The sequence below is a fragment of the Alosa pseudoharengus genome, unplaced genomic scaffold (assembly GCF_046254945.1).
Source record: "Alosa pseudoharengus isolate Yale_2024_CS ecotype anadromous, Long Island Sound unplaced genomic scaffold, YU_APseudo_1.1 YU_APseudo_1.1_scf_6, whole genome shotgun sequence".
NCBI classification, from domain to species: Eukaryota; Metazoa; Chordata; class Actinopteri; order Clupeiformes; family Clupeidae; genus Alosa; species Alosa pseudoharengus.
This window is the reverse complement of record NW_027468848.1, coordinates 33,985,944-34,008,510: the sequence shown is the minus strand read 5'-3', so window position 1 is coordinate 34,008,510 and position 22,567 is coordinate 33,985,944. Positions and strand designations below refer to the sequence as shown.

The 22,567-nt window shown below is 40.3% G+C and overlaps 1 protein-coding gene across 1 annotated transcript; it reads left to right on the top strand.

Moving 5' to 3' along the window:
• Nucleotides 1–62: 62 nt before the first annotated feature.
• gal3st1a (galactose-3-O-sulfotransferase 1a) lies at nt 63–21,551 on the top strand. Its single transcript, XM_076270036.1, has 3 exons — nt 63–364; nt 19,591–19,738; nt 20,168–21,551. The coding sequence occupies exons 2-3, from the start codon at nt 19,611–19,613 to the stop codon at nt 21,312–21,314; spliced, it is 1,275 nt and encodes a 424-aa protein (XP_076126151.1). The 5' UTR covers nt 63–364; nt 19,591–19,610; the 3' UTR covers nt 21,315–21,551.
• Nucleotides 21,552–22,567: the final 1,016 nt, after the last annotated feature.

Genomic DNA, 22,567 nt, shown 5'->3' with positions numbered 1-22,567 from the left:
GAGGCGGGGGTTTTGAAGGCATCAGGTGAGCTGAGCGGGAGAGAGAGAGAGAGGGAGTAGAAGGAGGGAGGGAGGGAGAGAAACCCATCGCGGACACAGCAGAGTTGGGCTGCAGGAATACCATAGATAAGGGCTTGGCTAGTCCTTCTGGCATTGGGGTCCGGTCAGTGGCATGGCAATCAAGGATGTGATGATGGTCTGGGATGGTCAGAGTGAGAGCCTCTGTGAAGCCGGAAGGGAAGCTAAACATTTGGACTGATATAAAGCAATCATGCCCCTCTGATAACAAACTCAACAGGAAGCGGCCAGTCTGCAGAGCCCTCCGCCTAATCCGCAGAAGAAGATCTGCTGATCTATGCAAAAGGTAAAGTATACTACACTACAGTACTTCATTGTATTATCTATTATGATTAGGACTTTCTTTCATTATCTAGTGGAGAATACAAATGCACTGAAAGTGGATCTCTAATCTCTCTTAGGCCATAAGGCAGCATATCAAATACACATTACATCTGAAAGATTATTTAGAATGTAAAAGAGATTTTACAGGTGCATCTCAAAAGATTAGAAAATTGAGGAAAAGTCCATTGCTTTTACCAGACTAAGGAAACCATTGCCAGTGTTTTGACTTAATTAGTGGATTAGAACTCTTCTCAGGTCGACATTTTCTGTATCATAAATTCTTTATTCTATTTTTGGACCTGCATATAATGATTGTTTTTAACTAGATACATATGGATATGTGAATATGTTATTTTAATTATTTGAAAATCAAATTTGACATATGGGGTGAGGTTTTATCCTGTAGTCATAATTTTAAAAGAGGATAAAGTTATTAATGTATTTAGAATGTTAGTATGATGTTTAACACATTTAATGGCCTAAAATCTTATAGCTGAAGGGCTTTTATTTGCAAAAAAAAGTTCCAGTCTTTCAATGGTTTATAGCAGTGGTTCCCAAACTTTTAACAGGCATGTACCCCCTGAGACATTATGATCTTCCGGAGTACCCCCAACACCACCAATTGTTAACAAGGTTTTTTTTAATTGTTTTATTAATATTTATTTTTATCAATTTTGTCGAGAATAGTGAATAGGATGATAAACATATGATACAAATCTCATCAATAGTCAACATATGATAGGCCTACAAATGTGCTGAATATAATGATTTTAAATAGATCTGCACCTAATCTCACACACAATCGTCTTGTTGAATGCAGTGATCTTATCTGGTGCTTGTCTTTGCCTTGTAACTGGAGATTTATTGAGCTTTATTGAGCATTGAGCTTTCCAAATATATCGCTAAAATAGGCCAGCTTCGTCAAGAAATGTTCATTAGTGAACGTGCTTGCAGATTCAAACATGCGCTCTTCCTCCAAGAAGAGGCGACTCGGAGCTCAAACACGCGACAGCACTTTACCTCGGGAAAGCCACCTTGCCTCGCTGTGAAACAGTACAGTTTTTTGGTCAGCTTCCATCTCCTCTCAAAGTGCGGAGAATAGACACGCTTTTAAGGGCCGGGTCTTGATGAAATTCACCATTCTCACAACCTCGTTCAAAATCTCATTCAGGTCGGGACTAGCTGCCTTGACACGAGCGCTTCCCTATGAATAACACAGTGCGTCCATTGCGCATCGGGTGCTACCTGGGCCTAGGCTACAGATAAAAAAATAAATAAATAACGTCAGTTCGCACCCCACCTGGCATGTCGCCGCGACCCAGTAGTGGGTTGCGACCCACAGTTTGAGAAACGCTGCTCTAACCTCTCATTTAATCCACTCTCGAATATTTTGTTAATGCGTAGAAAATAAGTTTTTAATGTGCAGTGCAAATGCGGAAGTTAAGTTACCAACGTGGGATAGAGAAAATGTTTGAAAAGGCATAGGCTATGACTTAGATCTTTTTTCGCGTACCCCCTGAAATCAGTCCACGTACCCCTGGGGGTACGCGTACCCCAGTTTGACAACCGCTGGTTTATAGGATCAAAGAAGATACTCTTTTTTACGGTGGAGTGTTACTGTACACTGCCTTGTCAAAAAAGTCACGCACGCTAATACTGTATATCTTTGGACCACCCTTAGGTTTTATTATAATGCCATTTCCTGTGGCATTGTTTCGACAACTTTACACAATGGCACAACAATCATTTCCACCCAGAGCTGTTTCATTTTTTCCAAGATTTTATATTGACAACAGGGTCAAATCACTCCATCTTCTCCAGCATGTCCCACTTGGGTTTTGGATCCTGTGGTGGCCATTTCATGCATAAAATGACTCTATGCATCCTGAGCTGCAATTTTACATGGTCACAGTTTTAACCCGAATAATCCTGCACTGTCATCCTTGAATAGGCCTGTGCCATCAGGGAGATTAATTGATGGAATAAACTGGCCATTCAGTACATTCAGATAGTCCGCTATTTTCATCCTTTTTGCTGTAAATTACTTAGCCTAGACCTGATCAGTTAAAGCCACCACATATCATTTGCTTATTCAATTCCAAATAGCAGGAATAATCGGAGTGTAGAATCAGATGGTGTAGTGGAAAGATCTTGGTTTTGTGTGCTCATCTTCATACAGTTTTCTACAGGATCACAGCGTTATTATTTTTTTCCCCTCAATGTTTGAGAGCTGCAACAATATAATTTACAACCTGACACTCTCACTCAAGTGGACAATGAAATGTTCTCTCAAGTTCATAGTTCAAGCTTTAATATGCTTGTGTCAAAGCCTGGTGTCTTGCAAAAATCAGAGAAAATTGACTTGATTCATCTGTTGCCAACACACTTCTATCTCCTTGGAGTGCATTTGAAAAGCACCGTCATCGGGCGCCTACGGAAATGACCAGGCTCTAATCAGCAAACCTAAGGGAACCCTCAAGTTCCACAGCTCATTTTGTGCTCCTCTCAGGAGGATAGGCAACCAAATCTTATCTGATGAGACACACAGTCAGAAACAACAGAGCTCAGATAGTGCAAGATTTTACCACATTCATATGTACACATCATATTGCACATTTCAAATAAGATCTGGATAAGGCCTACAGAAGATCAAAAGCATCTTTTACTTTTGTATCTATGATAAAAATTCCCAAATGAAAATATGTATCTATAACATAATAACAAATAAAACTAGAAAATGTAATGCCAGAGGAATTACAATAGTGGATGGAAAGCTGCTGGCTTAATATTGGTAGGGAGATTCCTGGAAAACAAACATTGAATCACTTAATCTATGAGTTCATACAAACCCTCGTACCAAAAAACCTTGTGTGTCAAAGCGTTCTTGAGATATAACACTCAAGGTGTTTTTCACATTGACATTTGACCTCCAACATCAATTCACTTCATCTTTGAGTCCATACAAACACTCATACCAAATTTCAGGCATGTATGTCTAGGCATTTTTGAGATATCGCGCTCAGAGTATTCATGGACTTGACCTTTGACCTCCAACATCAACTCACTTAATCTTTGAGTCCATACAAACACTTGTACCAAATTTGAAGCATATGCGTCAAGCCGTTCTGGAGATATAATGCGCTAAGAATGAGATATGGCTGTGACTTTTATTTTGCCACATGGGAAACACCTAAACAGGATGTGTAGTTTTAGGGAGCACCAGATTGTATGCATTAAAAGCTGTTGGATTCACAGGTGACACCTGTGTCAGTGTTCTAATTAGCCCGGGAACTTCTCTGGGAGCTTAAAGGTCCAGTATGTAGGAAATAATGGAAAATAAACTGTAACCATTCCAAAAATGATCACCATATGTTGTCAGAGAGTGAGGAAACACGATGAATTGAAGTAATGGCTTATTTGACAACATTACATTAACCCGTGAAACCCCGTAAAAACCCATGAAAAAAAATCAGTTACGGGGCGGAATCTCTTGGAATTTTCGTTTATGTTTTGAACGATTACTTCTAGAATAGCGTATTAATAATGGGCTAGCGCGTCCTCCTATTTGGGTTGCCAAATTAGCAAAGACCAACTGTCAACAGCTGTCAGTTGTAGTCATGAACGCCTACAAGAGGCAGGCAAATTTCCAAAATTAAAACAGGAAACAAATTAAATGGACATCGGAGGAGCTTCCTGAGATGGTGACGTCTTCGTCAAACTAAGAATATCAAGTCTGACGCATAGCTGGCCATATTTCTCCACAACAGGTAGCCTATGCTAAACTTCATCTGCATCGCTAACTTCAGCTAAATATGTTACGTTGGTTAGAGAGGTATTTTTTGTTTTCACTGTTTCCGTAATGTGTAGCTGGGTCATGGTTGGAGAAACGTTAAAGCAGCTGCAGGTCAACTAACGTTAGTTAAGTCTTCATTACATCTGGCAACCCAGAAGAGGCTCGCGTCTGGTAGTCTTGTTAACTACCAGACGCAAGCTTTAAAGGTGCGATTTGTAGGATTGTTACTGAACGTTCTGTAGGCCAAAATCAAAACACTGGTGAACGTTCTCAAGACTACCAGACGCGAGCCTCTTCTGGGTTGCCAGATGTAATATTAGCTAACATTAGTTGACCTGCAGCTTAACGTTTCTCCAACCATGACCCAGCTACACATTACGGAAAAAAATACCTCTCTAACCAACGTAACATATTTAGCTGAAGTTAGCAATACAGATGAAGTTTAGCCTAGGCTACCTGTTGTGGAGAAATATGGCCAGCTCTGCGTCAGACTTGACATTCTTCGTTTGACGAAGACGTCGCCATCTCAGAAAGCTCCTCCGATGTCCACTTAATTTGTTTCTTGTTTTAATTTTGGAAATTTGCCTGCCTCTCGTAGGCGTTCATGACAACTGACAGCTGTTGACAGTTGGCCTTTGCTAATTTGGCAACCCAAATAGGAGGACGCGCTAGCCCATTATTAATACGCTATTCTAGAATTATTCATTCAAAACATAAACGAAAATTCCAAGAGATTCCGCCCCGTAAATCATTTTTTTCATGGGTTTTACGGGGTTTTGTGGGTTATAGTAATGTCAAATAAGCCATTACTTTAATTCATCGTGTTTCCTTACTATCTGACAACATATGGTGATCATTTTTGGAATGGTTACAGTTTATTTTCCATTATTTCCTACATACTGGTCCTTTAACAAGCGCAGCTGGCTTTAGGCCATTATGACATCACAGCCATACAAGTCTATGGGGGAAAAAATTAGCTTTTTGTCATTTTTAATCCCCTATTTCTCAAAAAGTATAAACTTTTAAGAAAATCTGAAAAAATACCTCTCTTGTCCAACTCCAGACCTACACAACGGTTATTTCAACATGTATGTACGTTAAGCGGTTAGAGTCGCATTCATTCTTGAAAAGGTAAAAAGAAAAAAGGTTATAATAATAATACGAAGAAGAAGAAGAAGCCAGGAGATTTCAAGATAGTGGATTCCATCCACTATAATAATAATAATAAGAAGAAGAAAAAGCCAGGAGATTTCAAGATAGTGGATTCCATCCACTATAACAAACATGACAGGCCTATGTAAGCCACATCTAGATTGTACATAGATTTAAAGAGAATAGAATAAAATGTCTGTTGAAATAAAAACACAATAAAAGAACAACATATCGGAATTGCAGTGAACCTGACCAAAAAACCTCTTGGTCAGTTAAACTTTTTGATTTGGTTATGTTATTTCTAATCCAGTATTTTACAGTCAAAGGTCCATTAAAATATTATTTTATCTGTGCTGTCACGTTTGGAGATATGATGCAAAATACCTAATTTGATTATATGGCAGAAAGTGAAATGGCTGCCATTGGGCACCACAAGACGTATAGTTGTTTTATACTGTGCTATTGTGACATTAATCTATGACCTAGGGGTAGACATTACTTTTGGCATAAGAGGCATCATGCAAAATAAATATTCAGCTATGGAGGAAAGTTGAATGGCTGGTTTGGCCATCATGAGAGGTTTTTGCAATGGCTCTATTTCTGAAAATGTTTGGGGCCCCAAAGTGTACACATCTACTCACAAGTATTCCAATGTATACTGTACGTGAAGATTTATCTCAAATGTGGCGCATAGGCCTTTTAAAAGTTTAAGTGCTAATGTGATACCTTACTTGAATTGACGTCCTTTGTCAATAGACCACAACACCAACAAAGAGTTGTAATTAGATTTCAAAAGGATACTCTTTGGGACAATCTAAAGGCATATATAAATATGGATAGTGTGCATTCCAGTTCCAGATATAGCTAGAGAGTTGATGCAAGAAAGACTTCAAACAAACGTGTCATATGCAAATATAAATATAATTTTCGTAAAGGGCACACATATCATCTTATAATAACATAATGCAATTCTTGGTGTCTTGAGTCTTCTTGTATATTGCAGCATCCTGATAGATAGATAGATAGATAGATAGATAGATAGATAGATAGATACTTTATTGATCCCCAGGGGAAATTCAAGGTCTCAGCAGCATACATACAACACAAACACATTCTTTAACAGCAGAAAGAGTAACTAAAGTATATAATATAAAAACACAACTAGGCAATAAGGACAGTAGAAGATAAAGAATATGCTAAATATAGTAAAATACAAATTATACTAACACTTAATACAATATATAAAAATATACTAAAATACAAATTACAAAAATACAAATTATACTAACTAACACTTAATCTAAATAAATTCTAAAAACATTATCCACATAGTGGTGATTAATAAATCAGAGGCGCTTGCAATGACTGAGGCAGGGACTGAGCCTGTGATTCTCTGTGCATAGTAAGGTATGGTAAGGTGCTCTAAGGTGCTCTGTGTGAATGAGTGTCATGGTGGAAGCGCAATGGTGATAGTGGTCATGGTGATAGTGCAAATGAGTAAGTCAACAGTGCAACAATGCAGAAATAAAGTAAAGTAAAGTCTATATATCTATATATTTAACTATTTAAGAAAATGTATAAGTGTGGCCACAGTTCGGCTGTGGCATGGAGGGGGGGGGGGGTTATGCATATGTGCTAATGTGCCAATATAGCACGCAAACAGTGAGGCATAAAAACAGTGGTACAAGTGGCTAGTGGACAGACAGTACCAAACATGGAGGGGAGCATGATAGAAGAGCCAGAGGTGGATTTAAATTAAATTAGATATGCTCTTGAGTTGTGATGGAGATGGTTAACTATACTGCATGACTTTGTTATGCTAAATCAGCTATCAGCTCTCCTGCTGTGGGTATCTGATTACAGACAGCTGGGGACACCGGCTGGGTTTAAACAGGATCACTAGTGGTGATGCATTATTCATCCTGTGAACAGTCATGTGATGTTTCCAGGCATAGTTTCACCATATCATGAGATAAGATTAGAGTAGATAGCATTAGCATTGAACTCATATCCCTAGATGAATGGGTGCTGACATTTCAGGTGTTTGGTTAGCAAACTGAATTGTGTCCAAAGATCCATATGCAGCTATCTCTTACCAGGCGACTTAAAGTGTTACATATCACCTTCCTGAAAGAATTCATAAAAATACCTTCAGAGCTTTTTGGCTCAGACCATGCAATGGCAATGAAAAAAGTAGAGATGCCATTGGCATGATGTGGAGAGGCAGGTGTACACATCAAACCAAACCCCTGTTGGAGATTCACATGACAGCACTGTAGTCTCAGTAATTGGGCACAAGAGGAAATGATGATGTTAAATTTATTATAATGATGAAGAATGCCATGCAGCACTTGCTTGCTCACCCTTGCACAAACATGAAACTATGAGGTCAGTGTTACACTAGCTAAACAAAGCTGGACTGAGTAGTAGAGTCATAGATAGATAGATATATATACTTTATTGATCCCTAGGGGAAATTCAAGGTCACAGTAGCATACAGACAACACACACACACATTCAATAACAGCAGAAAAAGTAATTAAATGTATATAATATAAAAAACACAACTAAGCAATAAGGACTGTAGAAGATAAAGAATATACTAAGTACAAATTATACTAAATAAAACTTAATCTAAATCAATTCTAAAAAACAGTATCCACATAGTGGGTGAATAATCAATCAGGTGCGCTTGCAATGACTGAAGCAGGGACTGAGCCTGTGGTTCTCAGTGCATAAGGTAAGGTAAGGTGCTCTGTGTGAATGAGTGTCATGGTGATGGTGCAAATGAGAAAGTCAAACAGTGCAACAGTGCAAGAATAAGTCTATATATCTATATATAAATAACTATATTAAGAAATGTATAAATGTGGTCACAGTTAGGCTGTGGCAGGAAGTACAGCCTGCTCTGCCCTTTCTTGTAGAGTGTGTCAGTGTTGGCTGACCAGTCCAGTTTATTGCCCAGGTGGAGACCCAGGTACTTGTAGGTGCTTACCACCTCGACATTGACCCCATCAATGGAGACTGGTAGCAGAGTGGGCTTAGATCTGCGGGCTTAGATCTGCGGAAATCCACCACCATCTCCTTGGTCTTTGAAGTGTTGAGTTGGAGATGATTGAGTTTGCACCATTGCAAGTCCTCCACCAGGCTCCTATACTCCTCCTCCTGCCCGTTCCTGATACACCCCACAATTGCAGTGTCGTCAGAAAACTTCTGCATGTGGCATGACTCAGTGTTGTAGCAGAAGTCAGATGTGTACAAGGTAAACAGGACTGGAGAGAGCACAATTCCCTGTGGCGCTCCGGTGCTGCTGATCACAGTGTCAGAGAGACAGTTCTTCAGTCTGACGAACTGTGGTCGCTCCGTCAGGTAATCTGTGATCCAGGTTACCAGGTGAGCGTCCACACCCATCTGCAAGAGCTTGTCTCTCAGTCTGAGGGGTTGGATGGTGTTAAAAGCACTTGAGAAATCAAAGAACATGATTCTCACAGCACTTTTCCCCTTGTCCAGGTGAGAATGTGTCCTGTGTAGAAGATAAGTGATGGCATCGTCCACGCCCACTTTCTCCTGGTATGCAAACTGTAACGGGTCTAGTGCATGGCGTACCTGGGGTCTGAGCATACCAAAGACGAGTCGCTCCATTGTCTTCATGTGATGTTAGAGCGACAGGTCTATAGTCATTAAGCTCACTAGGATGTGGCTTTTTAGGGACAGGCAGGGCCGTAGTCACTATAGACATTGAGGGGGACGTGTCCCCCCCAATATTCAAATATGACCAAAATGTCCCCCCCCAATATTCGGACAGAAAAATAAAGAAAGAATAAAGCGCTATACTAGGCCTACAGGAAACCAACACGTATCTGAAATGTAATCAAACGTAAATAACGCACAAATTAGTGACCTATGGTTCCAGAGTAGCCTACACCCCTGAGTGGTTTGTCCTGGTGATTTTCCGTTTTTCGTTAGTGGCGTGCGCTATCAAAAGCTTTCATTTACTGCACCCTACTGCGGTGACTGTCAACAATATCGCAAAAGCTACCGGTACAATTTTCACAAAACTTCTTGGAAAGGTGTAGCACAGGCTAAGGAAATCCCATACATGTTTGGAGCCGATCAGACTGAAAGGGAACATTTTCCATATTGTAGCCTATTCTCGCAATGATAGCAAAAGTGAAACGTTTTATTTTAAATGATGAATTTGTGCAAGCCTGTGTCATTTCTTTCACGTCTTTCAACATAAATAATGCATTCATATGCTAGTAGTAATGCCAGAAATTACCTTGTAGGCCTCTTAGAAATGATTGTTGCATCTTGCATATTATTTAGATGCGCACTCATCCATGCAGGCAAAACGTGATCTGGCGACGTTTACAATACATGATCGCCTATAGTTAATGTGAATCGCGGACAATAACCTAAGAAAGGAATTTGCACCTCCATTCGCCAATTAAAGGCTGTAGTAGGCCTAGTGTTTCTACGTGTTGGCACAAAACTTCATTTCTGTCAGAAGCCACACTCTAAAAAACATTGGGTTAAAAACAACCCAATTTCAACCCATCCACTGGGTAAATAGTGGTCGAGCCCAGCACTGAGTTATATTAGCCCCGAAAATTGGGTTGTTCGGTTAACCCAATGAGTTGGGTTGATAGTCTAACCCAAACATTGGGTTATCGTAACAAAACTGTTAGGTTAAACCTACATAATTGTTGGGTAGGCTATTTTATACAACCCAGGATTTATATTATTTTCACTGTCATCTCTGGGTTATGCTGACCTAATTTATGGGTTATTCTAAGTATCTTATTTTTCTCCTTAATCCAATCACTATTAATTGATAATAATTCAAATAAATGTTTGCAAATCATTAATGTTACAATATAATGTTTTAAAATCCATCCAATGGGCAACAATAGCCATGCAATGAAATAATACAGTTCGACATTTATTTATTTGGCAGTTTATTTTTTGAACAGATAGGAAAAAGCTTGTGATACTTCCATGAAGGCAGGCAGATTCCACCGTCCGTTTTGGGGATCACCCCTGTGAATCAAAGAAAAAAAAAAAGAGTGCATTAATCACTGTTATTTACAGAACTTTATCTCAAGATTTTCATGAACCATTATCATTGAATGACGTTGACAAACATTAAAAATCCACCAGGAGACAAAATATTAGCGCAACACACTTGGAAACCATGACCACCTGTGCAGTTATAATAACTTGTAGCTTCTAGTTCTAGATGCTAACGTTATCTAAATGACTGTCTGATAGTGCTACTACAACCAGAGCCCGTCTTCTCTGCTACAACCAAAAACACCCAGTAACGTTAAGTTACATGGCTATGATATGAAGCTACCCTGAATAAATTAATAAGATGTTGTTTGCCATTATTATTACCGTATGTGTGGCTTGTGAAGAGACTAACATTACCTTCAACTGTGTTGGCTAATATTAGCTGACAAACGTTAGCTGCAACCATAGTCTAGGCTACAACCACCATGAAGCATATTTAATTAGCATTGATGCTAGCTATATGGTCTGCTAATGTCAACCAGCTTGGTATGCTCATTTTAGTTCGTTGTAAAAGTTCGTTTTGTTTCTGTCAGCAGTTCATACCCAGTGAACAAAGAACTATGTTTTTATGAGTCTGTCTTTGTGTAACCTATATTTAACATGAACAGTAATAGTAAGTTAATGTTAGCTAACGTTAGTTAGCATGAATGACACAATTGTTAACCTGTTTGAGGCTGAACGAAATTGGCAGGCAGAATATCCATTCATATCATGAAGGGTAGCTTCTACATCTCTGGGTGGACTTTTAAAATCAGTCTGGATAAAACATTTTAAAAAAAGTTAAAGATACATACCTTACGAAATCGCCTGATTTCCATTGCATGCTGACAGCTGGTGGACTGGACGGTTGGAAGAATAACGATGTTTTTTCGAACTCTCAAATAACTATGCAGCTGTGTTAAAGTCACCCAGGTGCTGGGTAGTGTACTCCACGTCAGGTGGGAGAGAGGAGGGGCGCTGTCCTAAACTATCAACCCAACAAGCTGGGTTACAGAAAATAACCCAACATGAGTAAAAACAACCCCACAAAATGCCCTGACAGCCTCAACCCAACGTTTGGGTTGAGAAAATAACCCAGTATTTTTTAGTGTGCAGTCTATAATGCATGGGGTAACATGAGAGTCAGACAGAAGAGGGGCCTGTCTTAGTAGCCTATTCCTGAATCCTGTCCCTTTCAAACTACGTTAAAATTGTGTGATTAGCTGCGATTAGATCGCCAAGTGCAACATGTTGTGCAACACACATATCGGAACTCCCCCTACACTCTAAAAACTACTGGGTTGGAAACGACCCAAATTGGGTTGTTTCTAACCCAGGTGCTGAGTCACTATGGAATGGGCGTGTCTCATTTCAGGGGCCGGATGCTTCGGAGCATTCGTGCTACCTAGCACTGGTCTTCTGTGACCGCATAGACCGGACCTGGCTGGACCAACGTTTTTTTAAATTTTTTACAGTCTATGAATGGGACGGTCTAGCCTAAAAGAACGGATCTGTTACGTCATTAGCCCGAGTAGGCCTACTGATCTTTCTAACTCATGTTCGTGAAAAGCATCCTTTAAGATCAACGTGTTACGTTTTATGTATAGGTTACAATAATATGAACTAGGCTAACTGAGTGAGAGCAGTCATCAATCCATTTGAATTATTAAAAATATATACAATTATGCAAGTCCTTCCAAACTAAAAGGATTGAGTTTTTTTTTTTTTTTACTTTTTTGCGCTGCTCCTTTCCCTATCATTTAGCATGTTTACATTAGCAGACACTTATCCTAAGAACATTCAGGCTACAGTGCAAAGGAAACGTTATCAAGGAATTAATTGCGGCATCTGTCGATATTAATTTATTATAAGACTAATCAAAAATGTGATAGGAGGGTACATGCCCATTATAGCCTTTGCCTGCCTCGTCCATCTCCAATTTTAAATAATTTGTTCACCCACCGGCTAACAAGCAATCACACAACTGTCGCATTACTTTTCAAGAGAGTTGGAGCATATTCATGTGAGTAGCCTTGGCCTTTTTCTTTCTAGCCTGGTTGAAACCCAACTTTAAAGAGGTAGGTGGGCACGGGCAGCGTAATTTATTTCCCTGATTGCTGACATGTAGACTAATTTCAAAAACTTAGGAGGGAATATCAACAGTTAAGGTAGCCTGGCTAGGACGGCAGGATAACGTACCCTATAGCTAGACAGCTGTGATGATCGGTTGAGTAACTTGAGTGGTGATTGTAGCTAATGGTCGTTTGCAGACGTATCTGATTGAATGCATCATATTGCACTTCATCTTACTTGTTAACTGACCTGGCTTGTAGACCGATACGTTTTTCCAACTACAACGTTGACAAATATCTTTGTGGTTCAGCTGATGAGCATCCATTTAGCAGAGGTTTTCATCTCTTGCTGTGCTGTGTTGTTGTAGGGCTAGATGCCTTTCATTATCTCGATCATGCACAAAGCATCATGACCACATGCCTTTGCCACATAAAATAGATCGATATAGTAGGCTATTTTCTTAATGCACATTTACAATGTTAGTGATCAGACTTGCTTTAGGCTTACTAGCTATGTTAGGCTACACCTCGCGAAAATGTTGTGATCTACAGCGGCATCGTCAGGCTGCGGTTCAAACACATTAGTTCATTTGAACTGATGAAATTGTATTTGCTGCTTTGCTAATGGACAAATTAATAATTTATCAAAGTTAATTTGTTATTATCCGTTTATAAGCTAGATGTCACAAACAGACGCTTTAATAAACCTTTGGTGGATGTATCCTTCCTTGAACTTATTATAGCCTTTATGCAAAATGCCATCAACCAGTTTCTTTAAATGTGTTGTTTAACGGTCTTCTAGTAGCCTTTATCGTGGAAAATATAGACTAGCCTACTGACCAGTGATCATATCTGAGCATGTTAATATGACTTGTTGATAAATCATTTCAATTGGAAATGTTTGAACAGATTTATTTAGGAAGTGGTTCTAAATACGGAAATCGGCTACATAGCTTAACCATAGTTCACATTGAAGCCCGATCATTTAATTGTAATGTTATTAAACCGTTTATTAAATGTTTACATGTGTAGCTGTGATGTGACAGTCGGCTCTGCCGTCTGTCTCGCCATGTCTTTAATGAAACGTCATAAACGTATCGAATCTTGGGGGACCAGGTAGGCCGCGAAGCATACACCCGATGTGCACTCCGTTTCGAGGAAAAGAAGGGTGGATTTGTCGGCCGAATTCGAAGGAGCCTGTCACTCCCCGATGTGAGTCGCTACCGGATGTGAGTCGCGCATGCGTCACTTTGCTACTTTGCCACTACCTGTGCTGTTAGCCACAGAATAATGACATTAGCCTACACAGCAGTAATGTATTATTTAGCGTAAGGCATCACATTTTCACGGCATGATCTCTAATGTCAGTTCTAGATTAGAGGCTGAAGTAGCCTGCTAGCGAGAGACTTCTGTAATATCAATAAAAATTATGAAGTTTGTTCACTGCTGGCAAGTAAGTAAGCAATCAAGCACAACAAAGGCTGTCACTTGAATGGCGTTTGCTAACGTTAGCAACCAAACAATCTTAGATAGCTAAAACGTTTTTGAAACAGAAAAGTGAATTATTTTATGGATTTCAGTCGGATCCCTTGGCGTTATGCCGTAAAACCTATCAATCTGAGCATGCGTGACTCACATCGGGTAGCGACTCACATCGGGGAGTGACAAGCCCACGAAATGGGACAGCACTAGTCGCGCTACTATGACGCAACCGGTCTACGAATCTGGCCTTAGAACCATGTAGCCCCTGAAATGAGACACGCTCACTATGGGACAGCAAACATGTTGGGTTAGAATGACCCAGCAAGATGGGTTGGTAATTTAACCCAACTTGTGGGTAGCTTAATCAACCCAGATATTGGGTTATTCTGACAGGGATGTTGGGTTACAGTGACCCAGAAAATGGGCATGTGCTTTTAACCCAAGAATGGTTTACATTAACCTATTTAGTTGGGTTCATTTGACCCATCAATTATGTTGAATTATGTTCATTTTTTTACATTGCGGGTTATAAGCATATAAGCCATAGAAGCAAACAAGTTTAAAGAATATAATACTGACAATTTTGAACAAATTACTCACTTAGTACTTCATCATCATTACTCATGTAGTACATCTATCACTAGGCTACTATTTATTTTTACGTTTTTTCAGGAGCCAAAACATTACACATTTACTCTCTACTAATATAATGAGATGTAATGAAGAAAATCTTGAATCTTAAATTAAATTTATTTAAAATGCTTAAAAAGTTAAAAACCAGGAAAAAGCAGTCATCATACAATAGATAAAAATAGAGAAAACAGAGCGAACATTTAAACTGAACAATAAACCCGGGGACCCGGGTTCAGTTTCAGCACAGTCCTTCACAGTCTTTCTCTCCCAGTCGCTTTCTTATTGAATCCAAACAGGCAAAAACTTTGTGGCCATGACAAATCCCATGAATGGAGTTGGGGCTTTTGTTCCCAATTCATAGATGACATAAATCACCAACCCATCTTGCTGGGTCATTCTAACCCAACATGTTTGCTGTCCCATAGTGACTCAGTGACCCAATTTGGGTCGTTTCCAACCCAGTAGTTTTTAGGGTGTAGGGGGAGTTCCGATATGTGTGTTGCACAACATGTTGCACTTGGCGATCACGATAAAATTTGGAGGAACTTTCAAATAGAGGAATATGGGCAGCCGTGGCCTACTGGTTAGCACTTCGGACTTGTAACCGGAGGGTTGCCGGTTCGAACCCCGACTAGTAGAATGGCTGAAATGCCCTTGAGAGCAAGGCACCTAACCCCTCACTGCTCCCCGAGCGCTGCTGTTGATGCAGGCAGCTCACTGTGCCGGGATTAGTGTGTGCTTCACCTGGGACACTGTGTGTTCATCTCCGAGGCAAAGGTGGCCACAGGTCTGAGGGGGCCATGACGGGGGGTCCTGTCGGTAACAGCAGGACAGGCCGACTTTGCTATGGTTGATGGAGCCCACTACACAATCATAACAACAGACACATGAAAAGAGGTGGTAAAATAAACACAGTTACATGCACACATATCATAATGCTATATGTGATTCTACTTGTGCATTTTTTTTATGTGTATGTGTGCAGGGCCGGTCCTACGCTATCCTGAGCTGGGGAGCAACATCACGCACAAGCATTTTTAATTTTTAAAACATTTTCTGGGCCCCCCTCTAAACTGGGCCCCGTGCAGTTGCTCACGTTGCTACCCCTCCAGAACCGGCCCTGTATGTGTGTGTGTGTGTGTACCTAGTGAGTGAACTCTTTTGCGGGCTGGGAACTTCTTCCATGGAAGTGGCACACATTTGGAAAATTCGACAATGCACTCATAACGCCTGAGGGAGACTAAGATTAATTGCAAAACACACAAAACACAAAAAGACCTTCTCTGCGCAGCGGAGGGGTCTTGTTCCGCCCTGAAGGGACTTATTTTCACAGTAATGACCGGCGTTCTATACATTATCCCGCTTATTATACGGCTACTTGCCAAAACGAAATAATAAACTCCCCACGATACCACTCAGCCTACATAACCTAGCCTATTTGTTACCGTTCATCGTGGCATTTGCTGAGAAACAAATAGTTCGCAACAACACACGCTGCTGAACTTGAATCAAACATTCTTTAGAACACAGCTGATCAACCGTCTGCTTTCACGTTTGAATGAAGTTCCAGTCCTTGCGTAGTGATATGAAAGACGTATCAGAAGCACAAAACCCGTTGCCATTGACAGCGGTAATTATATGTTTGCAGCGGTAATTACGTAAGGGATAACGGCCGCCGAGGTGTCCTGTTATACGGAATTAATGGACGAGGGCGAGTGGCAAAAAAAAGTTGCCTCCGCCCGAGTCCATTAATTACGTATAACTGGACACACCTCAATATAGTATAATATAATATAATAATAAATCACACTATTATGACTATAGTGGAACTATTATGACTAGGCTATAGTGTCCTATGTATCCTTTATAAAGCTGGAGGACCCTGGAAACATACAATGCTTACCTGGGGAACACAGGACACCTGTCCATGATCCCATCACATATACACCTGAGGAGCATAGGAGCCTGCTCTGACCTCAGTTATTGGTCTAATCTAGTGTCAGAGGGGTGTGATGTCCACTATATTGCTAAATTTGATTAATTTTACCACTGGATTAAGTAAGGTTCTAAATGCATATACAACAGCATTACCATATGAGCCTGTCTGGCATCAAACACACAAGTGGAGAGGTGTGTTTGGTGAGTGCTGTTAAACATATTTTCATCACAGCATGCAACTTGCCATCTTCATAAGGTCCTCCCAGTGTGTATCCTGGGACCTATGCTCATTCGGGTACCTATTATGTGCTTTATAAAGCTGGAGGACCCTGGAAACACACAATGCTTGACCTGGGGAACACAGGACACCTGTCCATGATCCCATCACATATAAACCTGAGGAGCATAGGAGCCTGCTCTGGCCTCAGTTATTGGTCTAATCTAGTGTCAGAGGGGTGTGATATCCACTATATTGCTAAATTTGATTAATTTTACCACTGAATTAAGTAAGGTTCTAAATGCATAATAGGAAACATTCTGTAATTTTGACATACAATAGTGTGAGAGCAGATTCTTGAGACACTTGATCTTTATTTTTGATCACATGAAGCTTTGCTTCTAGTTCGTCTGACTGGTCCCTGTGGCAGAGGCCCTACATAAGTGGAGGGGTATTGTTGGGAAAAGGGGTGGGGAATATTTTTTTCTGGTAAGGTTGTTCATATCTACTGCAAGTCTCTGCATAAATTCAGCCAATATGCCTTCAACAGGCTGACTGGCAAGTTGATTATACCCCCCACCACCTTGTTTATATGACATTATGTAATACAATAGTCAATAATATGATGATTTACTGTTTTTGAGGTGTAAAATCTAGGCAGTCAGTTAGATCTGATACAGTATGTGCAGGAAGTGACTGAAAGTGAAATTAAAATAAAGAACAGCATAGAAAATCAGCTATTACAATAATTATGTATAATAGTGTGGTAATGGATTTTCTATGTACAAATTGGCACACTTAGAATATAACAGAGAATTTTAGAGGCCATGTTGAGAAATGCCATGTGAAACAAATTTAAAAGTAAAAAACAGACCTGGGACAATACCATATCATCTTTGAATGGAATTTAGTGGAAATTAGATGACTGAACAATGAAATGTGCGAAAATCCCTAAAATTGGACTATGTTGTTTCCCAACGGTCACAATTGTGACCGTCATCATGTTCACTCATGCTAACGCTGAACAAAGTTCATATATTTCAATTGCATCCCTCCATACTAGACACCTTAACGATGATGTTTACCAAAAATCTTTGTCCTATGTTTACATAAACATACTTTTCTAAGCTTTAGTTTGGGAGCTTTTGGGTGGACATTTTCTGGTCAGGGTGCAACCAAAACATAAGCAGCTCTGGCCATGTGAAAAATTACACTACACATTTGGCACTGCACATATTTAACTGAGACCCTTTCAGGTTTCTATTTTTGGGAGAAATGTATTGATAATTCATCCAGTAACAGTTTCAAAGGCACAAGAGCCAGATTTTTTTGTACGGTCACTATTGTGACCGTTGGGATTAAACGGGTTAAACGTTGACACTTGCTTGAGAAGTTGAAGTCGTTCTCTATCTCCGTTGCTTCACGCACCACGGTGGTTAAAAATGGTACGGTCCATAATAGGGGTGTCTGAAATCGCTTTACATTAAAATGGCCCTATGATACTTTTCACAATATCAGAAAAAATTATCTGACCCCCCCAAAACCAGAGCCGGACAGTAACGGAGTAGTCTACATTTTACTTGAGTACAGTACTTGAGTACAATTTTGAGGGATCTGTACTTTACTCAAGTATCATTTTTGGGGAGTACTCATGACTTTACTCAAGTACATTTGAGAGGCAAATATTGTACTCTTTACTCCACTATCCATAACCATGAGTACCCGTTACTTCTTCTAAAAAAAAAGGGAAAAAGAAAAATCTCGGAAACCCCCAATTTGTTGTTTCCCTCTCAAACGTGATTGGATTTTGCAGGCGCCACTGATTGGGACAGCCTATCAGCAATCACCTTCAGCTTTCCGCCAAAGTCAACTCCATGGTCAGATTTAGATAAGAGACGAAACCATGGACAAAACAATGGATTAAGACTCAGAAGGTCCATCCTGGGAATGTGCCAACCCGTGGCCCCACCTCGCCAGACAATTTCAATTTGCTGGACAAGTTATTGATAGTTTTCGCTTCAAGTGTTTCAATTACAAAATAGTATTTTGTATTTGAAATACATATTTTAAATACATGTATTAGAAATACTGCCCATCCCTGGCAAGATGGTAAAAATGACTTGATTTTACTTTCAATTCCTTTTACTTTCTCCAAGGTATTAACATTAACATTTTACATAACTCCATTTAGGACGTTTCTGTACATAAATGTGAGAACTGTGGCAGTAGTAATGCAATATTTAGAAAATGTACTGTACTGAGCAGGGGAGCAGGGGGTGGTGGACAGACTACTCCCATTGGAGCTGGAGCAGGGCAGTCAAACCTGTTATACCTGTTATGGTTCAACTGGTTCGCCCTGTCCAGGTCCCCCTACACAGAGCTGCTGCTCTTCTTCAGGCCAGTTATAATTTTCATGCCGTTCCATGCCTCCTTCATGTTGTTTTCCTGCAACTTCTGTTCCACCTTCCTTCTGTAGGACTTATAGGCTGCTCAATATTTTCAATAATGTCTGCATTGTTCTCACTGATCTATAAAGTGTTCTTTATAGATCAGTGATTGTTCTGGTATTTATGATGTCAGAAAGCTTAAGCGAAAACAAATCCTTATTTAGAACATTGGAACCTCTTCAATAAACTGCTTTAACAAACTGCAACAAAGCTGGTTGTGGTTATGATTTGTAGGCTACAACAAATAAAAATAAAAGTTACTTGGGAACAACAGCTTGTATTACGGAAAACTGCATTTGTAAGTACCGGTATGCTATGCAGCTTCATCCTCAACCATTTTTTTTTATGTATATCCACAGTTTATGGACATTATTGTAAAATATCTTTATCTCTTTTTCTCAGCTACCTCCTTTGATGATACCATGGTTGTCAAGCAGGGGAGGCAGTGGAGGTCTATTTGCAAAGGCCTTGTACTGGGTACCCTCCTAACCAGCTGCATGATCCTGTTCTACTGTCTGTCATCACCGCAGATTCAGTTCAACCTAACTGAGTGAGTCTGACCTTGTAAGAACAAAGGCAATGTTAAACTGGCAGCCAAATCAGATTACTTTCTCAAATCAAATCCTTTAAAATGAATGACTGTATACTCTCTGTTATTTGAGCCAGACTATCACCAATATGTGTCAGTTGCCAACATTGTATACTATAGGCATCAGTATCAAAGCAATGAATCAATCCGCATTTTCATCTCTCTACAAAAGTCAGATTTAATGTCAAGACTTTCAAAATAACCTGTATGGGTTGGCAACCTGAACAAGGCCTAATATTTTAGATGCTAATTTGATGGCATTTAAAATTGAAAAAAAAAAATGTTTTTGTTGTGTTTCTTATTATAATGGAATATACAATAGTAATTGTAACATACCTATTTAGCATTTGGCAGTTCCTGATTTGATGAATTCAATTCTTTTTTTTGCAGACTGCCTGTGCCTTATTCTTGTGCACACCGTCCAGCACACACTGCTTCCAACACAAACACCTCTGAGCATGGCCAGGACCAGACACCCTGTGTTCCCAAGGTGGACATCATGTTCATGAAGACTCACAAGACAGCCAGTAGCACATTCCTCAACATCCTCTTCCGTTTTGGCGAGAAACATCGGCTCAAGTTTGCCTTCCCAAGTAGCAGGAACGACTTCTCCTACCCGTCCTCCTTCCATCGCTCCCAGGTGAAGGACTACAGGCCGGGCATGTGTTTCAACATCATGTGCAACCACATGCGTTTCAATGCCACCGAGGTGGCCAAGGTACTGCCCTCTGACACCACGTACATCACAATCCTGCGAGATCCAGCAGAACTTTTTGAGTCCTCATTTCACTACTTTCACAACTTGGTGCCTCTGACCTGGAAGATCCCAGGGGAGGACAAGTTTGCTGAATTCCTCAGAGACCCGAAATACTACTATGACTCGAATGGCTACAACTCATTCTACCTCAAGAACTTGCTGTTCTTCGACTTAGGACAGGACAACAATTTGGAGCCGAGTGACCCGAGGATTGAGGTGAGCATCCAGGCCATCGCCAAGCGCTTCCGGCTGGTGATGCTGGTGGAGCACTTTGAGGAGTCCCTCATCTTGCTTAAGGATGCCCTCTGCTGGGAGATGGATGATCTGCTCTTTTTCAAACTGAACGCCCGCAAAGACTCGACCGTGTCGAAGATGACTAGAGAGCTGAGAGCCAGGGCTCTTGAGTGGAACGCCGCCGACTGGAAGCTGTATCAGCACTTCAATACCACCTTTTGGAGGAAGGTCGATGCCTACGGGCAGGAGCAGATGGCACGAGACGTGGCTGAGCTCCGGCGGCGGAACGCAGAGATGTCGGGCATTTGTATCGAGGGTGGCCAGGCCGTGGATGCAGGGAGCATCGAGGAGACCGCAATGCAGCCCTGGCAGCCCATTGGTGAAAAGTCCATCATGGGTTACAATCTGAAAAAAAATATGGACAAAATACATCGCAAACTGTGTCGCAAGATGCTCACGCCAGAGCTGCAGTACCTCTCTGACCTAGGGGTGAACCTGTGGATCACCAAACTGTGGGGTTACATAAGGGAAGTCATTAACTGGTGAATCGCACTAGTCCTTAAAGAAGGGACTAAAAGTCACCAAAGAGGACAAGTCATGGTTTATTTAATAAGTAAGTCTGTAATACTGGCATATGGTGCTCTTTTTGTCTGTTCCACTAGCTCATTAGTTCTAATGCTCTGTTTCTTTGAGTTTATAGGCCTGAAACAGACCATTTTAAATATTTAGATGCAAAATGTCATTTATTTTGTATCACTAAAAAGCACATTCCTGTTATCCGATGTAAGGGATAGTTTCACACACTGATGGTGGAGGCCAGTTTGCAATTTGGGATTTGAGATGAATCGGTGTGTGAGGTAAGTACATCATCATGATGACAAATTCATATATTCATTTACAGAAAACCTCCCAACATGAATCACTAACAAAATGGACACCTGTCAAGGTTTTTAATGAGTCAAAATTGTTCTGGACTATTTGGTTCATTTCCAATTGTCGCTGTGGAAAAGCTTTCAAACTTAGTGAGATAAGTACTGCAACGGCAGCCTACTACTGGAAAGCAAAAGCATTACAGCCTACGTGTGGTTGAGGACCAACATATGATTCATCAGGTGTACTTCACCAAGTTTGTCCTGTTTGATGTATTCTTTACCTATGATAAAATAAACTCATCTGTTCTGTGTTGTTTTACTCTTGGTAAGATTGTCATCAACATTAACTGATTTGGGACGTTTTAGATGGCATTGTTTGACATACTTCTTGGAACTGAGTTACAACCAAAGAATGTCATTACAGGCAACATTATGCTACTGGTGGGATTAAGTACCATAAAGACAACCAAGGCCTTTGGCTGCATGGACATCCTCATTTGACATTCCCAGATACACCAGTTAGTTGTTCCGACCGTAGAGGTGTGCAATGCTCGTCAAAAGTCAAACGAGTAAATGTATTAAAATATATTTTTGTCAGTCTACACTGAACATTTCAGTGAAGCACAAGTTTTGGGAGAGATGTGTCAAGACAACACAGTTCGGCCTCAGCAGTCTTGAGCTTGGGAACCTCGGATTTAGATAATGCACACACTGCACAAACCGTCCTTTCTGTACCCTTGTAAAGTAGTGATTAACTTTGACATAGCGAGCTTGCCCCCAAGGCTATTGCCATATGTTATTTCTTTGTAAATGCCTATTCTGTTCTTACTCGTTACTTACATTCATTATTTTGGTCCATATGTTTACACTCGTTATCACCCAAAAATAGACCCTAGGTTGTTCTTAGAACAGACTTGTCCTTTAACA

Bases quoted from the DNA above. Each gene is read 5' to 3' on its own strand.
- gal3st1a (XM_076270036.1), top strand. From the start codon at position 19,611: ATGGTTGTCAAGCAGGGGAGGCAGTGGAGGTCTATTTGCAAAGGCCTT. The intron at 19,739-20,167 runs GTGAGTCTGACC...TTTTTTTTGCAG, and splicing joins ATTCAGTTCAACCTAACTGA to ACTGCCTGTGCCTTATTCTT.